The sequence below is a fragment of the Chenopodium quinoa genome, unplaced genomic scaffold (assembly GCF_001683475.1).
Source record: "Chenopodium quinoa cultivar QQ74 unplaced genomic scaffold, ASM168347v1, whole genome shotgun sequence".
Taxonomy (NCBI): Eukaryota; Viridiplantae; Streptophyta; class Magnoliopsida; order Caryophyllales; family Amaranthaceae; genus Chenopodium; species Chenopodium quinoa.
Window position 1 is genome coordinate 1585599 of NW_018745684.1, and position 21370 is coordinate 1606968.

General features: G+C 35.3%; 3 protein-coding genes across 3 annotated transcripts; 2 read left to right on the top strand and 1 right to left on the bottom strand.

The window, feature by feature from the left end:
• The first annotated feature begins 320 nt into the window (after window positions 1–320).
• Window positions 321–6279, top strand: LOC110718182 (actin cytoskeleton-regulatory complex protein PAN1-like). Its single transcript, XM_021896991.1, has 5 exons — window positions 321–465; window positions 949–2218; window positions 4862–5065; window positions 5162–5313; window positions 5414–6279. Exons 2-5 carry the CDS (start codon window positions 1003–1005, stop codon window positions 5879–5881), a joined length of 2040 nt encoding a protein of 679 aa, XP_021752683.1. The 5' UTR covers window positions 321–465; window positions 949–1002; the 3' UTR covers window positions 5882–6279.
• Window positions 6280–7662: 1383 nt separating this feature from the next.
• On the top strand, window positions 7663–13741 carry LOC110717574 (regulation of nuclear pre-mRNA domain-containing protein 1B-like). Its single transcript, XM_021896309.1, has 7 exons — window positions 7663–8524; window positions 10356–10603; window positions 10824–10979; window positions 11157–11313; window positions 11471–11613; window positions 11831–11866; window positions 12543–13741. Exons 1-7 carry the CDS (start codon window positions 8449–8451, stop codon window positions 13260–13262), a joined length of 1536 nt encoding a protein of 511 aa, XP_021752001.1. The 5' UTR covers window positions 7663–8448; the 3' UTR covers window positions 13263–13741.
• Window positions 13742–15907: 2166 nt separating this feature from the next.
• LOC110717934 (NADPH-dependent 1-acyldihydroxyacetone phosphate reductase-like) lies at window positions 15908–19952 on the bottom strand. Its single transcript, XM_021896732.1, has 4 exons — window positions 19317–19952; window positions 18324–18343; window positions 17796–17955; window positions 15908–16827 (listed from the first exon to the last, which is right to left on the bottom strand). Exons 1-4 carry the CDS (start codon window positions 19637–19639, stop codon window positions 16491–16493), a joined length of 840 nt encoding a protein of 279 aa, XP_021752424.1. The 5' UTR covers window positions 19640–19952; the 3' UTR covers window positions 15908–16490.
• Between the last annotated feature and the right edge of the window lie 1418 nt (window positions 19953–21370).

The window sequence follows — 21370 nt, forward strand, 5'->3', positions numbered from 1 at the left end:
ATAAACACAAAAAAAATGACTTATGCCAGCTTCATATGTAAAATTTTATTTCCATATATTAGATTGTTATAAAATGCAATATCCATATCAGCCAAGGAAAAAAAAAAAAAAAAACGAATTATATAAATCCGTAATATTCGCAAAAATCTGAAAACCCTATTTTGCCATCCTTTCCCTCTTTCCCCCTTCGTGATTTTTTTCCCTAACACATGTAAGACCAAAAAGAGTGTGAAATTCACGGTCACGATCTCTCGGATCCTGATAGCCTTCACACCACCCTCCCCTTTTCTCCCATTTCCATTTACTTTCTCTCTCTAAATTCTCTCTCCTCTCTCTTCACACCCCCTTTCTCTCTCCGTCGTCGCCGCCGCCGCTGTCGTCGTTTCCTCCGGCCGACCTCCACCGCCGTCTCCGCCGCCACATCGGTGCTCCCCTTTACTGACGTCATATATTCATCTTTCTCTGGTATGTTTTTCCATTTCTCCATCCCTTTAGATTCTTTTCTTTTTCTTAAAATACTTCAATTTGTATTTTTTTTTTTAATTTTCCAGAAAACCTAAATTTTCTTATTTCATTTCCATACATTTTTGTTACGAATTGGTGGACTAAAACCCAAATTCCGTGAATTGATTATGAATTTTGGATTTTTTTTTATTTTTTTGGAATAAAATTATGTGGAAGGAATCGCATTTTGCTCTCCGTTATCTAATTTCGAGAAAATGAAAATAAATGGTGTTGGAATTTTGATTTGGTATATAGACAATTTTTCCTGGGGTTTTTTATTTAGGGTTTCAATGTCGGTTAATTGCTCTTTGGTTTCGTGTTTGTGTAATTAGGGTTTTGCATTTGTGAACTTGTCACTAGTAATATTATTTTGCACTGATTATTGTTTGATCTTGTTAGGAGTAGTTAATATTGTGGATAAGTTATTGGTTTTGTTTTTATCAGTGTTTTCTTGCTGTTGTTCTGAAAGATAGTCTATCTTTTAAGGTAGGCTTGAAGATGAAGGCTTCGTCGGGGTTCCCTGTTTTAGATAACCGACCGATTGATCAATGGAAAGTTACGGAACTGAAGGAAGAACTCAAGAGGCGAAAGCTGACCACCAGGGGTTTGAAGGAAGAACTAGTGAGACGGTTGGATGAATCTCTGCGTAATGAAATGGAAGCTGAGAAACAAGAGGCTGACAATGGTGTTCAGGATATACAGCCTAATAACATATCTCAAGTCGCCATAACTGAACAAACTGGTAGTGGGATCGCTGAATTAGGATTAGGCATTCCTGTTAATGCTGAGGTTAATGTGGGTTATGCTGACGTTGGAATCACAAACTTGGATGATGTGTCACTTCAGGGTGATAGCCAGGTTAGTATTGAACAACCAGTTGAGGGCAAGGTTAGTATCGAAGAGCAGGAGTCTGTGGTAGTTCTAGGGAATGATCAACCTCCAGAGGTGGGTGCATTGGCTGCAAATGATGTACCCTCTGTTGGTTTAGGCAATGAGATTAGTGAGAGTTTGTCGTCTGATATAGCAGTGGACAGGGAGGGGTCGCAAGATGGTAAAATCGAGAGGGTTGATGAGGGTTCAACAGCGCAGGAGCAATCGGAGGATATAAAGCCACTACATGATGAGAAGCTGGAATCTTCTGATGCAAACAACCAGGTATCTGAGGTCAGCTCTAGTTTAGGGTTTCCCGTAAAATCTAATTCTATTTCTACTGATTCTGTGTCTTTTAATGAAAAGAATGACCTAAAGGATAACATAATTGCTGATAATGTTAAATTAGAATCTGATGTTAAGCCTGAGATGGTGCAACCATCATCAAGCGATTTATTCCCCGACGGTGGCAATTCACATCCAAGTGATGTTGAGGAGCCATACGAAAACAAGGTTTCTGTTCAAGAGACAGATAACAGTGTTACAAATGCGGATGTGAGCCAGAAAAATTATAGTGCAGAATTGGGTTCTTCTGAAAAGTTAAACTTAGATCGAAGTTCATGTGATGATTCCATGGAAGAAGATGCCTTGGAAAGTAAGCATATTGATTCAAATTATAAATTTGAAGAAGTTGTAGAAAAGAATGAGAAAATTGAGGTCACTACTATTGAGGAAGAAAGGCCTATTGCAACCATGGATATTGATGTGCCTATTATAGAAAAAGGTACTGATCATGAAAATAATGTTGTTGCTGCTTCTTCAACTGACAAGAGAAAGCTTGCAGGTGAGAATTTGGTCATGGCATCCTTTGTTTTTATTAACCATGCTCTCATTTCTCTAGCGTTAATTAAAATTTGATATTCAATTGTTACACTATGAACAAGATATATTGCTGTCTTTATAGCAATTACAGGTGCAGATCTGCATTCTCTTTACCATCTATAAAGTTTTGCTACATTGGTCATTTCTGCATTCAAATTTAGATTTGTTTATTTTCAAAATATCTCGAGATTTTCATTTATTTAACTTTCATCAATCTTTAATTTTTTATAGTTTAGTGTTTTTCAATGGTTGGAGTTAGGGTAAGAACTGAGTTCCTTGTATCTGAACTTTTGGGTGATGGCATTAAGGGGCTGTTTGGTTGAACTTCTTGGAATGGATTCCAATCCAATCCATGATTTTATTTGTTTGGTTGGGCTATTTAAGTATGGAATCTCATACCTGGGGGGATTTTAACTCCACTCCATTCCATTGGAATCTCATACCCACCTCCCTTCTAAGGATTCATAATCCATACTATTACTCAACTATGAGAATCCATTCCGTGATTAAACCAAACAACTTTAGATTGGTATGGGATATAGAATCCATTCCGTGATTAAACCAAACAACTTTAGATTGGTATGAGATATAGAATCCATACCACCGAAGTATGAAAATCCATACCAATCCATTCCAGCTTAGTGAACTAAACAACCCCTAAGTTGGGTGGATTAAGCTATAATAGCGAAGAGAGATGGAGGTCTGTAATCTTATGCAGCTGCTTTTGTTATTCAGAAAATTGAATTGCATAGCAACAAGTGGTGCTGATAACTTTTAGGATGTGTGAATAAACAGGAGCAAGAATCATTTGGGTCCCTCTGCACCACCTCCCCTGGTGCTCTTATAGATAATACTGAACTTATTGGCTGATCAGCATTATATAGATAACAAATTGTTATGCCTTTTGTTCTCAGTTCTTTTATAGTTGACTCGTTTGGTTTTGGCACACAAAATAAGTAGAGGTGAGGTGAGAGAAAAAGAGATTACAGAAATACCCCTTCTATTTTGCCCACCCCACACTAACCTGCCTACCCTTTTCAACTACCCTTCACGATTTAAGAACCAATCACTAGGCCCACCACCACCACCACCACCACCACCGCCACCCGCTCCTTGATCCCACTACTCCCTTCAATTAGCAACCACTAGATCCCACCTTCGTCGGCCCTTTTACCATCAACAACCTTCTGAAAAGAAGTGAACAAACCACATCGAAACCCAATTAAAGATTAAACCCTAGATTAATCTCTCTTCGACACCAACATTTACAGAAACTTATTGGCTGATCAGCATTATATAGATAACAAATTGTTATGCCTTTTGTTCTCAGTTCTTTTATAGTTGACTCGTTTGGTTTTGGCACACAAAATAAGTAGAGGTGAGGTGAGAGAAAAAGAGATTACAGAAATACCCCTTCTATTTTGCCCACCCCACACTAACCTGCCTACCCTTTTCAACTACCCTTCACGATTTAAGAACCAATCACTAGGCCCACCACCACCACCACCACCACCACCGCCACCCGCTCCTTGATCCCACTACTCCCTTCAATTAGCAACCACTAGATCCCACCTTCGTCGGCCCTTTTACCATCAACAACCTTCTGAAAAGAAGTGAACAAACCACATCGAAACCCAATTAAAGATTAAACCCTAGATTAATCTCTCTTCGACACCAACATTTACAATTTTTAGATCTCTTTATATAGATGCGGCATCAAAATTTGCTTTGCTCGGCCAATGGAAGAGGAATACAGTGATTAGTTGATGAGAATGAGAGTGGAGGGAGGAGAGAAGAAAGGTGGCAATAGAGGGGAGACAAGTTTGCGGCGGGAAAGAGAGGAGAGAGAACACGGATGGCAAAGGACGTGTGAGGAAATGGAATGGTGGTGGTTGTGAGGGAGGAGAGATAATCTAAGGTGTTGTGTTACTTGTGTATGGTGGATGGCTCTAAGAGAGGAGAGGGAGAGGGAGAGGGGTTTATGGAGGAGAGAAGTTGGGTCTATTGTGGGGAGGAGAGAGAAAAGAGAATTAAGGGCACATTTGACATTTAACATTACAAAGCTTACCCCCCAAAAAAGTATTCGTGCTAACTAAAAATGAACGGAGGAAGTATATTAATCGGGGGCTACTTTTTTCTTTTTTTTTTCCTTTATCTTTTTTTTTTTTTTTTTACCTTTTTTTTTGGATAGAGGTAAGTCAGCTAGATCCCACATTCCCACCCCCAGTTTTGGGAGACCACAGGTAGGAGTTCCTTCAATATTAAAAGATTGAATGTAGCTTCTTTAACGTTAAATCCTCCGTTTTCGAAAGTGAAAGTATTTTCTTGAAGTTTGGAACAGCTTGAAGTAATGGTTTTCATCTCTAAAACTGAGAACATGTAAAGATTGAATGTAGCTTCTTTAACGTTAAATCCTCCGTAGTCGAAAGTGAAAGTATTTTCTTGAAGTTTGGAACAGCTTGAAGTAATGGTCGTCATCTCTAAAACCGAGAATATGTTTTGTGAGTTGTGATAATTGATTGGGGATTCACTTGTATTGCTCTGTTAAACCAGTCTTAATATATGTGTTCAATATGATATCTCAACGTGGTTCTCTGTTATACAGATCAAGAAGCAGTTTTGAATAATGAGCCCACAAAGAGGCAACGTAGATGGAAAACTGAAAGCAGCGAGGTTAAGGAGGCTCAAATGTCAAACAATTCACCCCGATCTGCAGTTAAGGATGTGGCACAACCTGCTGTTTTGAAACGTAATCTCTCTGGATCTAAATCAGTTAGTGGTGCTGATGAGCCTCCTAAAGAGCGTGAAGGTTGGTCAAATTTGTTTTTGTGGTAAATAGTTCTGTCATCATTCACCTGCACACCCTGATATTTGTTTTCTAACATAATGGCTCAATTATATACAGTTCCACCCTCGTCAAAGCCTGCTACTAATTCTCTCAGGATTGATCGTTTTCTGCGTCCTTTTACCCTAAAAGCTGTCCAAGAACTTTTGGCCAAAACAGGGACTGTCACTAGTTTCTGGATGGACCACATTAAAACACATTGCTATGTCACAGTAAGTTCTTATCCTTTGTCTTGTACTTGGATGTACCTTGGTGCAGTTGACTGTTATCAGTGATATATAATTGTTGTTCTTGTTATTCATTTTTTTGCAGTATTCATCTGTTGAAGAGGCAATGGAAACAAGGAACGCTGTGTACAACTTACAGTGGCCTCCAAATGGTGGACGCCAACTCTTGGCTGAGTTTGTTGATCCGGAGGAGGTTAAAGCTCGTTCAGAGAAGCCAGCTCCATCTCCAGCAGCTCCTGTGAGTTCTGGCCCGGCAGTTGCAGAACTATCTCCAACAGTGACGCAGCCTTCACCCCGCCAACAAAGCCTTAGACAGCAGATGGCACAACAACCCTCTCTACCACCGCCACCTCCTTTAACAAACCCGCCTCAGGCTAGGGAATGGGCTGTTCCACCTCCACCCCCACCAATGGAAAAAGTAGAGGCTCCTATAGTGACCTTGGATGATTTATTTAGGAAAACAAAGGCAACACCTCGGATCTACTACTTGCCTTTGTCCGATGAGCAAGTGGCTGCTGTACTTGAAGCTCGGAGTAGAAACTCTAAGCAGTAGGACCCAGGTTGGTAACTGGTTGCTCATGTGTTAGGATGTAAATGTTGAGGAAGAAATGATGTATTTGCAGCTTTCTTGGTCAACACAATAGTTAGTATTAGGATGAAACTTATCCAGTCGAGGAGATCCTGATGGATGTTGTTTGCTTATTGTCTGGGGTCTCCCTTAAAGTTTTTTGTTCGAGTTGAGAAATTTCTCTGAGCGAACCCCATATGTTGAATGAACCTTCATCCTATGGGCTGGATTGTGGCTTTGGCCTGTCTCCTTTTTTCTTTTATTGAACAGATTACTCTGTTTTTCTTGAAACCTTCTGTAGGACATAATTTGATTTTACTTGTGTTGTTAATTTGTTTAAGAATTTGAGTTTGTTATATACAGTAGCATGTTCATACTCTTCAGACACAAGCAGTATGTCAGACTCTTATCTGTCCAACTACATGCACGTCCTCCTGTTTGATGCTGCAGCCAACTCGGGAAGTTTACTTAATGGTTTCAAAGTTTATGACAATGTTGACAAAGGTAAATTGTTGTTTGTTTGCTGGTTGATGTGGTCTTTTGCAGGAGTGCTAAACTTGTAATTTCCAACATGAAAGTCATCAAACATAATCCCCGTATCTGTTTGAATGGCATCCTTTCCCGCTGTTGTTGAATTCGATGTATATATGGCACTATGGGTGGTAGATCGGAGCCTTTGAATCTCCCTAACCTGTTAATTCTCTAATAAGAGCTCTGAAATCAGATGTAAAGTAAATTAATCTAACATATAGTTAATCAAATTTATGATTTCATCGGGAGCTCCTCTTGACTTGTAAATCATAACATCATAACATTTTGCATTTGTACTGAAGTTAGATTTTTGGTAATTGTAAACAAATTCTAGTTATAGCAACAGGACATCTATTTTCTAGGCAAGAAACTAAGGAAGTTTGTTAAGCCAAACCCGTACGAGTAGAACTAGTGATATGCATATACTAGTAAAATTTGTGACTATTTATTTATGTGTTTATTTTCATATTATCAATCCAAGCGATTTAGTTTTTTAATTTCCGAACTTAGACTTATATGGGACACATGGGAATAACGAAGTCGACAAAGTGTCATTTAAGGTAGTTCCACTATTCATATTGTCAAAATCATGCAACTTAATTGTAATCCCATTTCAATTGTTTGTTGATGATATAAAATGCTAATATCACAAATTTGTTTGATTAGTAAAATGTTCCAACAATCACCCTTAAAAAGTTCGCCACAACAAACGCTTGTAAAATATTCTTTTTTACATGCTTCACTTGATAAAATCAAATAAATGCAACAGTTTAAACTTTAAAGTTAGCAACATGCACATGTTTGAAAATAAAAGTCAACCAGTATACTTGTATCATTTTCTAACAAATCACTCGTATAATTTTATGGTTGAATTAAACACTATATTTTTATATCGTAGACACATTCTTTTGTCAACTAAGCATTCAAAAATATTAGATCAAGTGGTTGGTTGTCACAAGAGTCAAGCAACTTATTCTCTGGTAGGTAGTCAAATTGTAACTTACATCGATAAAATCCCACCAACTTGGGTCAAAAACCTTAATCTCGATAATTTTAGCGGGACAATAGATTTAAATAACACCGATTAAATTCAAAAATCCCGCATTACGAACAAAATTAAGATCAGAGATTCCAATAATGTCGATCCTCACAAAGGCAAAATCGTAATATCATAAAACCCTTATGACAAGCACTAGAGGGGGACAAATGATGATGAATGAGAAGATCCAATGGAAGAAATTCTAGTTGAAAAACTTGACACAAAAATGCTCTGGAGATTAGTAAGAACATGAATTTCTCACTTTCCTATAGTCATTCACAGACATCCTCAACTCTTTTTAAAATCTAAAATTCCCCTCTTTTCTCTTTCTCTTTCTCTCTCCTCTGCAACAACACTCTCAACTCTTGTCATATTTGCGGCTCTCTAAAACCTTCGAAATCTCAATTCTTCGATTGATTTCTCACTCTCTTCATTCATTCTTCTCTTCAACTCTACCTTTCTCTCTCAAATTCTTCTTCTTCCTTGAATCTCTGAAAAATTTCTTGATTTTTTTTCCATCTTCGTTGAATTGAATTAATACTGATTTCAGTCAATCGATTTCTTCGCCTTTTGCATTGTTTTCGCTTTCATTGGAATCGTCTTTGTTCGAAATCATAAGGGTTTTAATTCATTTCCCAATTTCTCCTCTGTAATTTTGCTGTTCTTTTCTTTGTTGTCCAAATTTCATTCTTAATTTATTTTTTTGTATAAATCGAATGTGCTGATTTGTGTATTGAAATAGTTTTGTATACCGTTGTTGAAATTTTGGAAAAATCAAAAAATAATTGATGTTGGAATTCCATGTTTTGCTTCAATTCCGAGGGTTTATTAGGTTTTCTGGTTCATGAATTCAATTGAACCAGGAGGAGAGAGAAAGAAAGTTTGTAAGCCAATAAATCGAAGAACTTTCACCCGAAAAGCTCTTCATTTGCGGTAAAATTTAATTCATTTTTGTACTGCAAAGAATCTGAGGTTTGCTGGGATGAATAGTGTTTTCAGTGAACAGATATTAGCTGATAAGCTATCCAAGCTCAATAGCACTCAACAATGTATAGAAAGTATCCTTCTTTTTCTCTATTTTTTGCTGGAATTAATGCCATTTTTTTTTTTGAAGTTTTCCATGTTTAATTTATTGCTATGAATTCATTTGTTTGTTACTTGATTTACCTTTGTTTTAGTGGTGACTGGTGAGGTATTTCTTGAATTTTTTTATATGATTTGTATAATCTATTTACAGCTCGTTTGGTAGGCGATTATAAACTTCTAAATGGTGGTAATGGCAATGAATTTGTAGCTGTACTACTCTGTGGCCAAACCCAGTAGTAAATGATGATGGTTTGATTTTATATACTCCTTGTGTTTTTAGTCTTCAAGACAATATTTAGTGTTGTGAAATGAAAACGTATGGTCACGTGAAGTGGAGGTGTTATTATTCTATATTCGATTGTGATCATTGTAGGCAATGGATTTGTTGATAATCCCCTGACCTATATGTGGATATTTTTTTGTTGCGAAACATTAACGTATGGTCACGTGTAGTGGAGGTGTTGAGGTGTTTTATTGATTACTATAGGCAATGAATACGTAGATAAACTTGATTCTACATTTAGGCTGTGTAGATTCAAAGGAGATCAACGGTTTGCGGATATTTATCAAATTGAGGGTGGACTTCAACACTATTCAAAGTTAGAACATCTTTTCATGCCTTTCATGCATTAATTGTATTTACTTCACCGAATGATTTGGTTCTATTTAGATACTTGGTGTCATGAATCTTGGATTTTATGAATTTAAATGTACAGAGTAGTGATGAGAGAAATCCTGATATACATTTTGGTGCCAACAATTAGCATTCTAGAAAAGGTATGTGGTGGTGTAAACTGTAAAGGAAGACCATGGAAAATGTGAAGGGGTTTTGTGTTCAAATTTTCACTTGAATTTTCCATCTAGAAGACCTTCAAGCAAGTTGATAAGCAGCAAGGAAATTGTTTGATTTACGATGTGGTTGATTTTGGGACATTTGTAGCAATTTATGATGATTGCCAGCTTAAGTATTGCTTACATATAACTATGTTTAATACTTTAATCTCCTCTCTTGCTATCTGACATATATTTTTTATACCATGCCATTGAGGGCTAAGTCTTCATGTTAGAAAACAAATGTAAGTGTGGTTGCTTAATAGGCAAGGTTGCCGAGATTAATGATGAATATTTTAGTGTTCTCCTTAGCAGCCCTTTTCTTCTGGTGCAAGCACTTACTATGGTGAACTTTTCCAATTGTTGCAACAAGAATGCACTTTGTTGGACACTGCCTTAAAAGAATAATCTGCATAGAATGAGACTATGCTGTACATATGAGGAAATATTCTTTCTTAGGCTTAATTAGAGTATCTGTGGTAGTCCAGTAAGCCAATCTTGGTAGCAAAATCGGAAGTTATTGGAATTTATTTTGTTCGCCCATTTTTGGTGTAAACATGGGCTATATAGGGTGTATGGGAAGTTTATTTATTCTCATTTTGGTAGAGAGATTTGTTCCTTTTATTAGGAGAGAATGAATAGATTTTGAGGATTGAGGTTTTGGAGAGTTGTGGTTATCAGTTTTCTATTTTTTACATAAGATATAATAGCCACTGTAGAAGTGCATACAATCTTCGGTTTCTTTCAAATCTCTAAGTTGTGTTTGTCACACCCTAAGCCATTATTATTGCTGATACAAATAGTTTCTCATGTATATGTTTCATATGTATGTTTTTCTTGCTTGGATTCTGCTATGTTTTGAAGCTCTTGTCATCTCCATAATGGCGCTGAAAGATTGTTGGTTAAATTATTAGCTTTATCTATTGTTTGTGCAAGTCATTTAGAATGCTTGTCACCTTAACTCCTAAATAGCATTGTCGCACTGGTGTATATTTCACCGAAGCAAAGCTGAAGTGGTTGTAGCAACATGGAACCAACAGTTCCATAGTTCTGAGATGACTCAGAAAGTTCCCCTTCTATATCTTGCCAATGACATACTACAGAACAGCAAACGTAAAGGTAATGAGTTTGTTATTGAGTTCTGGAAGGTACTTCCTCAGGCTCTCAAGGATGTCCATAACAAAGGTGATGATCAAGGAAAGAAGGTTGTCTCCAGATTGGTATGCCTTATACATTCTTGCTCCTATAATTGCGATATATTGCTTTTGTATCACATAACTTTTGGAATGAATTATTTTCTGGTTCTGAACATCTTAAGTTTACTTTCAATTATTATACTACTAAAGTTATTAAACTTGATAGAATTTTTAATTTGAATTAAAGCATGTGTAGTTTATGAAATGATTATTCATATTCCAAGCTCTGATCTGTGCTTTGCAGGTTACAATTTGGGATGAAAGAAAAGTTTTTGGGAACAAGGCACAAAATCTGATAGATATAATGCTTAAAGATGAGGCACTTCCTCCTCTTGAGTTCAGTAAGAAGCGATCACGGACAGTCAAGATTGTACGAAGGGATTCACGCTCCATAAGGACGGTGAGATCCTACTATCCTGTTGGTTTCATGTTTGTGATAACCCTTTTTTTTTTTTTTTATTATTTATTGTTATGTGCTGAGGCCATTGTTGACCCTGATGATTGTCCATACTTTGTTTTATTCTCTTGTTATTAACACAAGTTTTAATCATCATGCAACTCACAATTATTGATACAGAAATTATCTATTGGGGGCCCCGCAGAGAAAATTGTGACAGCTTTCCATTCAGTTCTAAATGAACATCTCACAGAAGAATCAGAGATGAGTAGGTGCAAGTCTGCAGTTAACCGTGTGAGGAAAATAGATCATGATGTTGAAAAAGCTTGTGCTCAAGGTAAAGTGTAGATTTGCTGGGATTGTAATTAATTTGCTGTATCCATTATGAAAATAAATGCCGATTGGTGTTTAATATAGAACAAATTTGTTTTATTAGTGGAATATGATGCATTTCTTGTTATGAGGAAAGCTTAGCGTGATAATCTACATTTCAGCGAAGGATCCACAGCGAAAAACTTTGGCCAAACAATTGGAGGAGGATGAGGCTATTTTGAAAGAGTGTGTTGAGAAACTGAAATCAGTTGAAGCAAATAGAGCAGTGCTTGTTACTCAGCTAAAAGAAACGCTGCAAGAGCAGGTATGAATTAAGGCTTTTTATTTACGACCGGCAGATGATTTTTTTATTTTTAGTTACAATAGGCAGAAGAAATGTTGATTAATTTTTTTTTTTTTTTTTTTTTTTTTTTTGTAAAGATGAGTAAATTTAAGAATCGGAAAGAAATGGATACCATTTTCTTAGCTCTGGTCTTTTATTAGCTGGTCTAACATATGATCACTGTGTCTGACATTGGCAGGAATCTGAATTGGAGAATGTTCGTACACAAATGCAGGTACTTGCTAGTGCTCTTGTCACTCACAATTATGATAATTGTGTTTGCTTCTGTAAGGTTTTCTTTTACATGGTTGTGCAAATAGCAATGGTTGAAAGTATACACTTTGACCTTAATTCTGATTTATAGATTGATGAGAGGACAGGCAATAGAGATACAATAATAATACTATTTAGTAACAGTAATAGTAATACTTGTATGCATATAGCTGCCTCTGCTTTTGCAGAATTTAGGCTTGTCCTGTATCTCTCAACATTAATCCTCTTGGTGAGAACTTGATTGGGTATTCTGTATATCTTATCCCTGATCCTCTTGGTGGGAACTCTTGTAAGTATTATGTATGTCTCATCCCTTTTGCTGAAATTTATTTTATAAGTTAGAACAGAGCTTTACTCTTCTGCTTCTTTGACCCTCATGGCCTCAATAGATGTCCTGTAGTTGATGTTTGAAAGACCCTCATGTTCTCTTATTTCATTATATTTGGACTTATTTTTTATGCTCTATATATGTTAGATATAAAAGAAAAGTTGGTAGCCTTACCTACCACGCCACCACTAAGGCACTAACTATTACTTCCAGACTTGCAGCTGTGTTGAGCTGATATGAGGTGGAGAGATTTGATGATTTTGATTCTGGAAAGTAAATTCATTAATAACTGGATTATCTTTATGTTCAGGTTGCAAAAGCACAAGCTGAGGAGGCTAATAACATGCGAAAGCGGCTCAATGATGAAAATTATGTTGCAACTCCAAATGCCAACGCGGGAAAATCCAAGAAGACTGCTGCAGACATTGCAGCTGAGGTTGCTGACAAACTCACTGCTTCTAGCTCATCTCAGTTGATCATGACTTCTGTCCTGTCAACATTTGCAGCTGAAGAAGCTAAGAAGAAAGCTGGCCTTGCTAAAACAAACTCAGTTTCGAGTTCTTATCCCTCACAATCTGTCAGTTCGGCCCTTAATTCTATGTCAAAGCAGGAGCAGCCACCATCAGTTTCACTGCCAGCTGCTCCCCCGAATCAGTATCAATCAATGTTGGTGAACCAGCAAAACATGCAAAATATGAGCCCAAACCCTCAGACCCAGTATCAGTTACTTTCAAATCCAACTTCCCAACAGTATGCCCAAACACCAAGAGGGATCAATTCTTATGGTTATGGGGGCCTTCCTCCCCCAGGCCCACCACCACCTCATGTCATGCATCCGATGATGCCTATGGCTCAAAACCAAATGCAAATGAATCAACAGCAGATGATGCCAATGGCACAACAATCAGCTCCATTGTCACAACAACAATCAATGATGTTGATGCAACAGCAACCACCAGCTCCTCCAAGTTTTCGTCCTCTTCAACCACCTGGTATGGTGTATTATACACAAACCCATCAGCTTCAATGATGGGGATTCTCAAATTTGTTTGTGATAATTATTTTAGATGGACTCCTTTTTTCCCTATTGAAGCATTCCCTTGTTCAAAGATGTCCTCATTCAGAAGGGGGACATGAGAGTTGGAAAAAGGTTGAGCTTTTATTCATACATTAAATACAGGAAGGAATAATGGTACTAGGATAGTAGCTCTTGACTGTTGATTCAGTGCAGGTAGAGCTGTGTAATGTGTAATTACTAATTAAGCCTGATTAGGATTTCGGTCCCTATAGTTTCCCAGTTGCTAACCTTAATTAGTGTTAAAGTATTAGTATGCATAAAAAGCATATTTGGTTAGGTAGTTTTATTGATAATAGGGAAATATAGCACATAGTTTGGAAAACTTAAGTTGACTTATTTGGTGCTGGATTTGCTCTCATAGTTAAGAAATTTGTGACAATTTTTTAACCATTATTTGTTTTAAAATTTGAATAATTTCGTTCTTCACCCAATATGTAAGTATCTGAGCAAGGCAACTAATGTGATTGGTGATGAGATAGAAATGTTCGAAATAATCAAGTAGTTTCACAGATCTCAAACGGTGTTACACATTCATAAAGATTAAAGAGTTGAACTTTGAAGGAAACAAGCACGGTGCTGGCCCTGCCGGGTAAGCATTAGCCAAATAGCTATTATGTTATGTACTCGTATTACTACTCTCGTATACAGAGTCTAAGATTGTATCTAATGCCCATGTTTTCTGATTTTAAATCTCGATCTTTAGCTACATTTGTAATCCGTTTGTTAGAACTTGACTCACTCTTGAATTAAAGGTCCTACGAGTAAATTTTGTTCATTTATAACTCGTTTAACTACAATATTGCTCCTGATTAAAAAAAATTACAATAAGCCGGTCTCGCAGTCAGACCACGAGGCAGCGACACTTGACATTCTAGTTTTTCGCCAAATGTCACGCCACGTAGGAGAAATAGGTATGATTGTGACACATATAGTGCTAAGTAACCGATTTTTGGATAGATTTTTTAAGATAAAAATGTTGTATAGAGTTTTATTATCGATGAGAATTCTAATATTTCATATATACAAAATTAATCATAACTTTTAATAAATATTCTATAACTCAATTTTATTTCCATCATCAAATTCGTTTTAAAAAGTTCTATAAAATAAGATTCATTTATAATATATTTAATCACAAACTTTTATATGTAGCTAGCCTAACCGTGTCACCAACGATTACAAGAGTTACTTCATTAGTGTTATAGGGGTTACTTAGTCAATGTTGTAGTGGTTACTCAATCAGTATTATAGATAGGGGTTACTTAGTCAGTGTTTGAGGTTAATCAGTTAGTATTACAGGGGTTACTCGATCGGTTTTATAGAGGTTACTTTGTCCGGCTAGATGGTGTGGCTAGCCGTTTACAAAATGTATTGTTATTTAATTAATTTTAAATAATAATATAGAATTCGTTAAAATTAATTTTAGTTTGGTAAAAAATACTTTCAGTTTAGTAAAAATAATTTAAGTTCAATAAAAATAATTTCAAGTCAATAGTAACTTTATAAACAAAACTACAAAAAAAATATTATTATATAAATATAAGCCATATGACATCATATGTTTAAATATCCTACATTATCAGAACGAATTATTTGACCGTATTTAACACTCAAGTAAATAAATTATTTCAAAATTTTATCAAACATCTGGGCATCGTCCAGGCACAAAACTAGTATACATATATATATATATATATATATATATATATATATATTTATATATATATAGGGGAGTTTTTTTTAGAGAGCCATAGGATTTTGAATTTTAAAAAATTAGTATTTTTAGAGCGTTATGTATACACGTAGGATTGTTATTTTGAAGCGCCACGTAAGATTAAAGTTAAAAATTTAAATTTATTATAAAAATAAAATACTATCTTTTTAAATTGAAAATTTTATCTAAGAGAAAAGAAACAATTTATTTTATTTCTTACATTTACATATATATAAAAAAATACTATTAACCTTAAAAAAATGAAATTAACGTTCAATTGATATTTAAAAAAAAAAATAGATTAGATAAAAATAATAATATGACAAGTGATTATAATAAAATATTTTATAAAAATATATTTTATTCGTCTTAAAGATTAACTTCTGTGTTAACAAAATTTACCATATCTAATAATAAACTTTATTATGAATTGATTACATCTTATGATTTGTTATTATTATAAATAGGCATTAATTCCAATTAAATAAGAAATTTGTAATTTCTTTTAGGCTTAAATAATTCAAATGTCATAAGTAAAATTGGCGAATGAAATTTTAAAATTTAAATTAATTAAATATAAAATATTATCTTTTCATATTAGAAAATTCATCTTAATATATAATGAATGAGAGAAAATTCACAATTTATTTTAAAATAAATAAAATAAAAATATTAAATGCGAATATAAGTTGCAAAAAAATACACGGGCTTCATCTAGTTATGGAATATTGATGGATTAAACGAACTTAATGATTTTTTTATTTTTTTTTATTTTTGACAAGAAAAGGATTTCATTAATAAAATATAGTCATTCGGCATTAACATATAATTCTCGTCATATAAACAAAAAAAAAAACACAAGAGAAAAATCATCATCACAAGGATGAGATCTATTTAGTGAAAGCAATTAAAATGTTTTTTGGTTACCAGTAGAAGCTTCGATTCACAATTGAGACCAAGAAGAAAGGAGATGGAGAGAAAAGAGAGAAGAAAACCTTAAAAAAAAACAGAAAAAATCTAGCAATGGAGGCTAGGAAAACCCTCACAAGAGAGAAACTCTAAAAGGAACCAAGAAAAAACCCTAATAATTTTTTTTTGTTAATAGGGGATTAATTGATCATTTATATTGGTACAAACACTATTTCAAAATAAGTTATGAACATAATTTTGAAGGTACCCTTGTGGTTATGCATTCAATTTTTTGCTAAATAAACTAACAAAAGCGAGGCTTCCTTTGATCCTCTGTTATTGTCCTGATAGGCAGCGAAGGTAACCCAATTTTTGTGAAGCGAATGACACCTGAGCCTGCTGGTAATTCGCCATAAGGCAGGATGATTACACCAAGATTGTTGAGAAACTTTGGGTGAGCAGAATACTAGACCAGATCACCAGACTCGCGTAGCTATGATCAATGGAGGCATCAATCAACGTTAAAAGGAGTAATACAAAATTCTTATACTAACAAATCAGCATTTCATTACAAGCCGCATAATGAAATCCCGGACAAAGATTGGCATATAATACATAATTTTCATCACAGTGGACTGATGGCCATAGGAGAACCAAGCAGGCAGTTTTTTCTTCATTATCTGAGTGACAGTTTTCTTTGCAAACTCTTCTGCTGGTGTTGACTTAGGGCCCTGGGAAATGGTAGCTCTTTCGCGTATAGCTGCATCATATTGCTTGTATAGCTTCCACTCTGGAAATTGGCTATAGGTAGCAATGGCGGTGTTCCCTATATTTGATTTGATAGCACCAGGTACAACAATGATAACATCAATACCTAAAAGCCCAAGCTCTAACCTGCGCAATGGAGTAGAAGACTACAAGTTAATAGTGAACAACTTTTTCTAGGCCAATAATACAATTGATTTCTAGCAGTCATTTGATATGTACAAACTACAAACGGACATAACCCCAAAAGAAAACTCAATGTTCTACAAATTCTTCTCCTCGTATTTTCTAGCATGTTTATTGACATCAAACTCTATTAGGCCGTTAATGGCAAGATTTTCAAGCAATAATCACCAAATTTCTGACTTTTTTACAAACATGGGAAAGGGGCTCATAAAACAGGACTAAAAAAAAGGAAAAAGGCTGATGATCCTATGATTCCTATCAGAGTGACGCAATAAGGAGACCTCTGTTAGGCTCGAGCATCAGAAGGCCAACAGACCTCCGAGGATACCAAACTGCTCAAGAGTTTTTACATTCAGATCACATTATGAAGTTACATTACTGCTGCGTGTACTGGGAGTCTAGGGATTCGAACATACGTGACTGCTCACAAGTTTTACAGTTAGATCATTTATAAAGTCCATATTACTGTTTCCTAAAGCTTAAACTCTGAATTCTACCAAATGTTGACTGAGAGAGTGAGATACCAACTGTACTTCAGACAGAATATCCGTACCTACAAGCACAATTTGTCAGAAAGTTCTGTAATCTTTTCTGACAGCTTTTGAGCTCAGAGATACTTCTAGCATGAAAAGTAGCTATCATTATCTCTAATCTAACAAAGTTATTCTCCAAGGTTGTACCTAGCTCAGAACACACTAACCCTCTAACCGGCCTACCCATATCCACGCAGCTGATTTAATAAGGGTGCTAATCACCATTCTAACAAATCTGTAGCCTGTAGGTTATTAGAGTGCCTAATAGGCAATTTCTCTCAGATGATACCAGTTAATTAGTTCAGTAATTTCAAATTAATTGCATCATTACCATACTGCTCGAATGAATAACAAATACAACTTTATATGAGCACAAACCTTAGAGAATCTGAAAGAGCATGTATAGCAGCTTTTGACGCTGTATAAACACCTCCCCATGGTAAAGGTGACAATACAGTAACACTCCCAACATTCACTATCTTTCCCTTTTTTCTCAACGCCATGTTCGGAACCACCCCTTGTATCAATCTCATGGTACCTGTTCATATAAAACATACAGTATTATAACTCAATCAGACAGACCTGTTTACATTTCATACTTCCTCCGTTCCCTTTTAGTTGCAACGCTTTGAGTCCCACATTTGCCAATACATAATTTAAACCCTTCACATCTCTAGACCTCTAATGACAGAATCACTAAAAAATATCAAAAAAAATTATGAAAACATATATTGAAATGAATCTAACAAAAGTCTCCCGACTATGTTTAGTCTTAAGTGATAGATATAAATCACCAAATGCGGTCAAATGAAAATATACGAAATAACAAATTTCAAACGTTGCAACTAAAAGTGAACAGACAGTCGTAGTTGTTAAATATACAATCGCAAAAACTCGATGTTTTACCAAAAACATTGGTATCAAATGTTGAGGCTGTCCCCATTGATATCAGATATCAACAAAAAATGTTAATATAATGGCAGTCTCGTAAATAATAGGCTAACTTTTTGGAAAGTATTCATAAAGTATTGGAAAGCTGAGTTAGGCTTCGTTGTTTTCATTTCTTTTACAAAACATGTTACGGATCTTCAATTGACGGGAAGAGTAACGACGTTTACTCCCTTTACTTTACTCAGATCTGGGTTGGAGGAGAGAGAAAATCAAATCAAAAAACTTAATGAGAGAGAAAACGAAGATGATTCTGTTAGCTCCAGGTTAATCTCCACAAAAACACAAATCAGAAGTTGGATCTAGGCTACGAAATTATCCGGTGTATATCTAATCGGAGAAATGTTGTCAATCTAAATTTTGAACAATTCAATCGCAAAACTTATAATCCTAGTTGAATACCATCAATTTCTATGATTATCATGATTGATAATCAGGAATAACAAAGCTTAAAATCCTAATTGCATCCACACATACATTCCAATACTCCAGTACAAATCGATAATCATCAATTATACAACAATATCCAAATTCAATAAGTTCAATCACCTAATTTTACGAAATCAAACTAACCGAGGCAGCCATGTCGTCGCCGGCAAAATTCACCACCATTGGTCCAGTCCACTTCGAATACAAACGGAACAATGTCACCTGCATTACTATGTGAACGTCTCAGTATCAGATACTTCGGTATAGTGGCGCCGGAATTGAGGTCTGCGTTCCTCGTTTAACCATTGAAGAATGAGTTGCGACCTTTCCAATGAGAGAAAATAAACTAACGTCCATCGTTAACGTCAATATTGGAGAAAACGGGGAACTCATTACGGGAAGAGCCATGTAAACTGCGGAAATACCAATTTGCCCATCATATAAATGGAAAATAGACCGAAATGCCCTTGATATTAACAATACAAGTTGATATCAGATATCAACTTGTATTTTCTCTCAAATGTTCGTTGCATAGCAGAAATAGGGATCTCAGCAAGAGGACCAACACATTGAACACCAGCATTATTAACAAGAATATCAATCCTTCCAAACTTATCCAAAATGCTGGAAATCACGTGATTTATGCTATCCTCGGATAACACATCCAGTTCTTTGACTGTAATACGAGGATCTTGTTCCAATGATGACATGGTTGTCAGAGATCTGCTAGTGGCTACCACGTGGCAGTTTTCCGCCGCAAAAGCACGTGCCAAAGCGTTTCCGATGCCGCCATCTGAGCAACCAGTGATTAGAACTACTGGTGGTTGTTGGTTATTGTCCGCCATTAAAACGGGAGGAGAGAGAAAATATTGATTGCGTATTTTTGTAGAAGGTTGTTGAGGAAGAAAGAAGAGAAGATACTTTTTTTTTTTTTTTTGTGAAGATGTTGATATTATTTTTCCTAATTATATTTAATTAAAATTGGTTTTTTTTTCAAAAGGCCCCACAAAAGATAACACTAATTATAATGCACAAAAGCCAACGAACGTCCTAGGGACCGTTAGATAATAAAATAACTAAAATTAGAAATATAATATTAAAATGAATATTAAATACACCGATCAACGTGTGATTTTGTCTTATATTCCTTAATTAATACCATTTTAGGTAATTTTTAAATGCTTATCTAACGTTCTGGAGGCGTTTGTTAGCAAGATCCATTATAATGTAGGATTATAAGCATTGCTGTTTATAACGATACAATAATTATTAGTTTAAGAATTATCACAAAATTATGTGTTGGATGGTGTTATTTATTAATGTAACATTAAACTTGTCATCATATGTATATAATTGTATATTTTATTCTCATTAATTTAATTAGAAGTAATGTAGATAGAGTCGAATCTTGTCGAATAAACCATTATTAACTAATACGAAGAAGGTAACTAGAAAGAGTATCATAAATTATTAAGACTTGAAAAACTGTGTGTTAGTTATTAGTACCACTTTCTAGTTTACCACCACGAAAAAAAACTTGTACTAAAACTGAAATCATAATCTCTCACTCGATTCAATATTAACACTGATTAGAATGTACCGTAACAACTAGATTTGAATGAAGATAGTAATTGTTCAGTGCTTAGGCAAGTAATTTAAGGGAAAATATTAATGTATTTTAAAAATTGACACCAACATTTAACAAATTGTGAAATTAGATAAATATGGTCGTTGAAGTGATTTTCGAATCCGGATTAGCTCAAAGGATGAAATGGGTGGAACACCAAAAAAAATCAAATCTGTATATGACAACATATTTACGACTAAAGAAGTAAAGAATAATAACCATCCAAAGATGAAACTAATCCAACCCTTTTCTTCAGATTCAAGATTCAACAACCTAATCAATACAACTTTAAGATTACATATTAACATGAACAATTAATTACAACTACGTACACCAAAATGAAGAAAAGGAAGAAAAAAACAGAACAATAATTTCTTAACTAAGCAGAAAATGACCCATCAAGAGCAGCAACACCCACTTCACTTTTTGGATCAACAACCTTAATTTGTATGTGGGTTTCATCGAACAATTTGTATTCCTTCAACCTTTCAATTGAAGCCAAATACGACGTCGTTTTCGCTTCATCAGCACCTATCTTCTTCATCATCTTCACCCTCCTCTCATACTCTTCAGCAACTAACATAGCAATATCTGCCATATCTTTTCTAGCTTGAACACAAACTTAATTACTTGTTTAAAACTTGTTTAGGAGATAATTATGTGTACTATGATGAGGAAACAAAGCAAATTGGTTGAGTATATATATAGTCGGTGAAAATTATGGATAAGACTAAGAAAAAGTTGGAAAAATTCAACGTGCACTTGGCTTTTGTCAATTACTTGTATTAATTTGGTATATTATTATATTGTTAGTTGGACGATGGTATTTGGATAATGGTTCTGGTCATCCGCCCATTTTCTTGTTTACCAATGTGCATGCATACGGTGGATGCTATCAATGACGTCAAACGTGTTCTTCGGTATCCGGTGGATGCCCATCGATAAGGTT

What these genes read in the sequence shown, in the direction of transcription:
- LOC110718182 (XM_021896991.1), top strand. Translation starts at nt 1,003, where the DNA reads ATGAAGGCTTCGTCGGGGTTCCCTGTTTTAGATAACCGACCGATTGAT. An exon ending in TGACAAGAGAAAGCTTGCAG is followed by an intron (nt 2,219 to 4,861) that starts GTGAGAATTTGG and finishes TCTGTTATACAG; the next exon opens with ATCAAGAAGCAGTTTTGAAT. An exon ending in AAACACATTGCTATGTCACA is followed by an intron (nt 5,314 to 5,413) that starts GTAAGTTCTTAT and finishes ATTTTTTTGCAG; the next exon opens with TATTCATCTGTTGAAGAGGC.
- LOC110717574 (XM_021896309.1), top strand. Translation starts at nt 8,449, where the DNA reads ATGAATAGTGTTTTCAGTGAACAGATATTAGCTGATAAGCTATCCAAG. An exon ending in TGAAAAAGCTTGTGCTCAAG is followed by an intron (nt 11,314 to 11,470) that starts GTAAAGTGTAGA and finishes TCTACATTTCAG; the next exon opens with CGAAGGATCCACAGCGAAAA. An exon ending in AAGAAACGCTGCAAGAGCAG is followed by an intron (nt 11,614 to 11,830) that starts GTATGAATTAAG and finishes TGACATTGGCAG; the next exon opens with GAATCTGAATTGGAGAATGT.
- LOC110717934 (XM_021896732.1), bottom strand. Translation starts at nt 19,639, where the DNA reads ATGGCGGACAATAACCAACAACCACCAGTAGTTCTAATCACTGGTTGC. An exon ending in ATTTCTGCTATGCAACGAAC is followed by an intron (nt 18,344 to 19,316) that starts ATTTGAGAGAAA and finishes GACAGCCTCAAC; the next exon opens with ATTTGATACCAATGTTTTTG. An exon ending in ATTTGATACCAATGTTTTTG is followed by an intron (nt 17,956 to 18,323) that starts GTAAAACATCGA and finishes TTATATGAACAG; the next exon opens with GTACCATGAGATTGATACAA.